Source organism: Musca vetustissima, unplaced genomic scaffold (genome assembly GCF_032173495.1).
Source record: "Musca vetustissima isolate MV318-11 ecotype Yass unplaced genomic scaffold, APGP_CSIRO_Mvet_v1 utg64647, whole genome shotgun sequence".
Lineage (NCBI taxonomy): Eukaryota > Metazoa > Arthropoda > Insecta > Diptera > Muscidae > Musca > Musca vetustissima.
This window is the reverse complement of record NW_026878255.1, coordinates 6,545-12,813: the sequence shown is the minus strand read 5'-3', so window position 1 is coordinate 12,813 and position 6,269 is coordinate 6,545. Positions and strand designations below refer to the sequence as shown.

The window sequence follows — 6,269 nt, the reverse complement described above, 5'->3', positions numbered from 1 at the left end:
GTATATACGACTCAGATGACTAGCTTCGAAGTCTTTCTTCAAAGATTAAAGATTTGGACTAACTAAATAAGTTTTCTCGTCGACCTATAGGATGGTGTTTCATCCACATGGAAAGATTCAACTTCGTCGATGTTGTAGTATTAATCGCGATTTTAACAGACTGTCAGAGATGACAAAAATCTAAGAGAGACATAAAGTTTTACCCCTGTAATTTGCACATTGTTCCCTAAAAGTTTTAGTCCAATAAATTGTGACTTTTTTAAATCAATTCTGAAACATTATTTATTTTTAAATTTTAGTAGAGGTTTAAATGGGTTTGTTGAAATAAATATTCACGAACGGTTGGAAGTAGAACTCTGAAATTTGGTATGTAGCTTTGGCAGTGATTAGCAAATAAGAATTTGTGAACAAGTTATGGAAATTAGTACTAAAGGTACTAAAATGTACTAAATATTATACTACGATGGAAAATGTAGAGATAGATGTCTGAAATTTGGTATGTAGCTTAAGTCATTAAAAATAAAATGATGTACAAAAAATATTTTTTGGAAATTAGAACAAATATGGTACTAAATAGTACTAAAAACTGTATTACGCCAGAACGGTTGGAACTACAACTCTAAAATTTGGTATGCAGCTTTGTCATTTATAAACAAATCAGAATGTGTGAACAAATTTTGCAAATTAGTACTAAATATTATACTACGATGAAACAGGTAGGGATAGATATCTGAAATTTGGTATGTAACTTAAGCTATTACAAGTAGAATGATGGGCAAACATATTTTTTTAATTAGTACTAGAATATATTAAAAAGTTCTGAAATTTCACATATAGCTTTAACTATTACAAATAGAATACTATGTCATTTTTTTTTTAATTTAGCACTAAAGTTGCGATAAAAAGTACTAAATATGTAAATAAAATGTAACTGGTAGAAATAGAAATCTGTAATTTTGTATGTAGCTTACTCTAAGCATAACTTTTTGGAATTAGTAATAAATACTGTAGTATAATGGAACCGGTAGGAATAGAAATCTGAAACACGGCACATAGATTTAATTATTACAATAACTATGCTATATATTAATATATTTGTACTAAAATGGTAGAAAATATTAACTTATAATGGAAAAGTCATAGATTGAGATCTGAAATTTAGTATGTAGCTTAACTATTACAAATAGACCGATATGCACAAAATTGTACTAAATATTGTACCATAGTGAATGGTAAAAAATATAAATGTAAATTTAGAGTACAAAAATGTCCAACTATAATTAACAGGCTTGGTTTATTGAAAATTCGTACTAAATGGCATCATTAATACAAAATATTGCACAGTATGGGAACATTTTTTGTATATTATAAACAAATAGAATACGAATCGAATACAAGTACTAAATATTGTATACGGTAGAATGGATGAAGATAGGAACCTGTTATTAAATAATTATCTGGAACTATGACAATAACAATTTATACATAAAAATTTTGCATTAATAACTTCTAAAATGTACTAAAAAGTACAACACATTGTATACGGCGGTACGGGTGGATATAAAAACAATGCTTTTGGCAATATTGTTTGACATTTGTACTTAAAGTACTAAATATTTTATACGACAGAACGAGTAGAGGTAGAGTCCTGAAATTTTGTATGTATATTTTGTTTAAACAAATTAAAAAAAGTATTTTTTTTAATTTTTAGTAAAAAGTACTAAATAGAAAATGTTAGAGAAAGATATCCGAATTTTAGTATTACTCTTTGACTATGGTAAATAAAATGTTTAATGGAAATATATACGGTTATATGAAATATAGTTTCGAATCCCACATGAATGAATGAATTTTGGTTAAAATTTCTAGTGTATTGAAAAACAGGCGAGACTTCAAATACAAATAAGTGAAACTATGCAATAAGCCGCTGAACATCACAAGTACTAAAGTGTAGTCAATTTTAAATGCTAAAGTTCCAAATTTTCTAAAATAACAATACTGATATTTCCAATGATGTTTCCAACCACATTGGATCGATCTTTTGATGTAATGAATAATGGGCTGGATCATTATTATGAGGATATACTAAAAATACCGACAATACCATTGAGTATTTTGTAATACGTAACGCACCAGAAATACTAAATTTCTGCAATTTTAATGGAAATCTTCACTATAAAGGCAGGTCTCTGAATAAAAAATGATGCGCTGTGCAAAATTGTAATTTGTACTATAAGGGTACTACTATCAGTACTAAAACGAACTAGATATTTTACCATTAGTATTAAATTACCGGAAGGAACAAAAAAGGTTAACACAGTATTATAGAACGGGACGATAGAGAAAATAGTAAACTTACAGAACTTGTACTCGATTTAGTAGGATAGAAGCATTAACGTTTCTGTACGAAAGAAATACGGAGTAAGATCTGAGATTAAAACAAACATATTAAGATATAAAACCTATAATAAAAATGTTTCAAATTTGTACTTAATCCAAAAGTATATTGCGTAGCTAAAATAATGTTTATTTATTTAACTATAAAAAGTTTCGCTAACAACGTAGCGGGCCTATGCTAGTCTAATAATAATTTAATAACAATGTTTCCTTCACTATACTGAGAATCATAAATTTATTCGTATCCAACATCTTCCACTTTTTGAAATAATTTTCCAACCAATATATAGTCGCAAATTATTTTACAAAATTGTGTAGAAGCATAGCAGCCGTGTAAATAGATTTGGTTAATTGCAGGGCCGTATTCATGCTCAACGGCATCATATTACCAATTGTCATTGTCGGCGGTTTCTGCGACACCCTCAACATGATGAGTACCATTTTCTGTTCGGTAGGCGAGAGTTCATACCATTTGCAATCGTAAATAATGTTTGTTAGGTCATCGTTCTAAAAGAGGACAGTGTTATTAAGAATTTTTTTGCATATACCGATTTTACAGTAAACCCTTTAAGTTTCAACTCAACTGAAATGTCCACCAGATTTCCAAGACCACAATAAAAATACAGGATCACAAACGAATATACCAATAACACTGGAGCCACAGCCCAAACATTCAAAAACTGACAAACAATGGTAGCAACTACGCTCAGTGTTGCGAAAAAAATTTGAATAAAAATTATCCAGAAGAATAGTTGTTGTATAGCTTCGGTTATTCTACCAGAAAGAAATGGAAATATATACACACATACATTTACATTGTATCGGCTTTATGGTTCTTACAAAATGTATTTTTGGTGCCATTGGAAAATAGCCTTTAGCATTGGCTCCGTCTTCTCTCGATCTCTGGGATGTAATTCCAACATCTCATCCAACTCATTAAACTTCAACTTGAGAATATTTTTCATCAGCGGTATATGGACAATGATTAGAATCATATTAGCAAACGACGAAAAGCAGACACAAGCGATTTGAAATAGTTGATGGATAGTATTACCGCTAGCACTATTCAGATCGACACCCGGTATAATCAGTGGTATGATATCGATTTGCTCATTCCGTACTAGATAGTGGAACAATGGTATAGCCAAGGCGCTGACTGTCAACACGAAGTTGATTTGGAACAGGACACAGATCGTACGTTTTACCAGGACCAGAGTATTGTTCAATATGGCAACATAGTGGTGATTTTTACATTCGTATTCCTCGTAAATGGTTTGCAATTCCGAACAAATGCCGCAAAAAGGTAAACCAAAGTCGAAGAAATTGTTTCTTTAATTGTGCTTAAATACGTAAAGTAAAGGCAAAAAATACAAAAATACATGCGTTATATTTGCTAAGTACTCATCGTCACTAAACAATAACAGCAAATGAGATAATTGTCGACTTTTTCATAAATCCATGTATTTTGACTTATTGAACATGTCTGTATCTAAATCTGAATTTCTGTAAAAAGTGGACTTATTGTCCTTTCATGTCAGGCCAGCGATATGACTTCTTTCGTGAAATATAAATACGGAGATAATTATTAATGGCGGAAAAGATGTAAACTTGATGTAAAATATGAGAAAATAATAAAAACCAGTGAGTGGATCATATGATACCCTACACAACTACCTCGAAAATCTAGCTTTCTACGGTTCTATATGCTAAGAATGGGTAATATTTCGCGATATTTGCACCCTCTTGACCGATAATATGTCAACAGCTCCACTTTCTAACTCAGGCAAATTTTCCAAATAATTTTTCCCGACGTGACGTATTTACGCCATAAAATAAACATTTGATTTGGCCCTAGGAATATTGACCGACCATCATATAAACTGTCATTCTAAGTATTTGGTCTGATTTCCTTACCGTGCAAAATATTTGATGTTCTGAATATTATAATGGCCTCTGGAGTGACTAGAACATCTGACAAAAATAAAGTTTTCGGTTCATTGCACCCCTAGATATCATCTAAACATAACCGAAAAGTGTTGTTAAATTTTAAAGCGATCAGCGCGACATATCCGCCCTCTATGGTGTAATAGTGAAAATAAACAATATCACAGCACATAGACACCTTTAAATATTTACGTATAACCATTAAAGGTCAACCGCTCCTCTTGGTCCTTCAGGAGTAAATATATACGCCCCAGAATGCAAATTTTGCCATTTTTGCACAAAAGTCGTGGTCTATTTGACCCGCTAAATATTGACCGATCTTCACTGAAACAGTCATGCTTATTATTTGGCCAGATTCCATTCCTCGATTAAAATTTCGGTTCATAATTGTGGCTTCTGGATCGTCCAGATAAACAGACGAAAATAAAATTTTTGGTCGTCTCCACAACAATCGCGGCGTTACAAATCGCGGCGTTACAAATTCTTGTGGCTGTACAAAGCTATAACACCCTACAAACATAGTAGTCTAGGGTATAATTATGTAAAACCCCCTTCGAAATTATTATTTGGTTTTATTAGAGAAATATTTAGAGTTGTTAGAAAATTATCAATTATTGTCTCGAATTTTTGTTTTTATAGATATTGAAAAAAATGGCATGGCGTTCACTACAAGTTACAGGTGCCCTGTTTTTGACTAATTGTTTGTTATCCAACATATTTTTTTTCGCAATATTTTCGCAATATATCTAATAAAAAATCTTATCCATTCGATATTTTTCTTTGCACTACTCCTCTAGAACAGCATTATTGCACAGAGCACAGAGCATAGCAGCCGTGTAAATAGATTTAGTTAATTGCAGGGCCGTATTCATGCTCAACGGCATCATATCACCAATTGTCATTGTTGGCGGCTTCTGCGACACTCTCAACATGATGAGTATCATTTTCTGTTCGGATGCTGTGAGTTCATACCATTTGAAATCGTAAATAATAGTTGTTAGGTCATCTAAATATCGAATTACAAGAAATTATGTTAAAAATCAGTTCAGGAATCCTAACATATGTTTTAGAAAGGTTGTGCAAAATGTTGTGTCAATGGTACATCATTAATATAAAATCGGACGAAAATATATATGTGAGTTATATCAAAATCTGAACTTATTTCGGTAAAACTGTATACACTTTATTCCAGCTTTAATTTGATACGCTGCACAAAATGTTGTCTCAGTCGGACAAACTATTGTAAAATCGGGCGAAAGTTTATATGGAAGCTATAACACGAATTTCAATAGGGTTTGACCTGTACTTTAGTTAGAATAATACATAGACAGGCAGACTGACATATAAATAAATCGACTCAGAAAAAATATAATTTTTTTCTCAAAAAATTTTTACTTTTTCATATACTCAAAAATATGGGTATATCTCCTTTCCTTGCGTGCTGTAACTAAATTCGGAACGATATTTATAATTTTTGGAAAGAAGATCTGTTTGTTAGAATGAAAAATGCATCCGAAATCCTAAAAGTACCGCCTACCTAACTGCTGACAAAAACAAAATCTATGCAAAATGTCAAAACTCTACCTCAATTGGTTCGGAAGATAACGTGATTACAACAGTCGGACCAATAGACAGATATGACTAAATCCCTTTAGAATATTACGTTTTACAGCACAAATATATGATGGATTGTATATACAATTCCATGAAATATAAAACTTAATGAAAACCACTTTAATTTTTCTCAACTGAAATTTCCACCAGATTTATAAGGCCGCAATAAAAATACAAAATCACAAAAATATATACCAACCAGTAAGGAAAGTAGTAAAGTCGGACGGGGCCGACTATATGATACCCTTCACCACTATGGGTATATTAAACAGGACTATTAACATGAAATTGGATGAAATAAAATATGTGATATT

General features: G+C 31.5%; 1 protein-coding gene across 1 annotated transcript; it reads right to left on the bottom strand.

The window, feature by feature from the left end:
* Window positions 1-2,694: 2,694 nt before the first annotated feature.
* Window positions 2,695-3,392, bottom strand: LOC133323076 (odorant receptor 67d-like). Its single transcript, XM_061532033.1, has 3 exons — window positions 3,238-3,392; window positions 2,982-3,171; window positions 2,695-2,904 (listed from the first exon to the last, which is right to left on the bottom strand). The coding sequence occupies exons 1-3, from the start codon at window positions 3,390-3,392 to the stop codon at window positions 2,695-2,697; spliced, it is 555 nt and encodes a 184-aa protein (XP_061388017.1).
* Window positions 3,393-6,269: the final 2,877 nt, after the last annotated feature.

Bases quoted from the DNA above. Each gene is read 5' to 3' on its own strand.
- LOC133323076 (XM_061532033.1), bottom strand. From the start codon at position 3,392: ATGATTCTAATCATTGTCCATATACCGCTGATGAAAAATATTCTCAAG. The intron at 3,172-3,237 runs GTAAGAACCATA...TCTTTCTGGTAG, and splicing joins TGGCACCAAAAATACATTTT to AATAACCGAAGCTATACAAC. The intron at 2,905-2,981 runs GTTGAGTTGAAA...GTCCTCTTTTAG, and splicing joins GAAATCTGGTGGACATTTCA to AACGATGACCTAACAAACAT.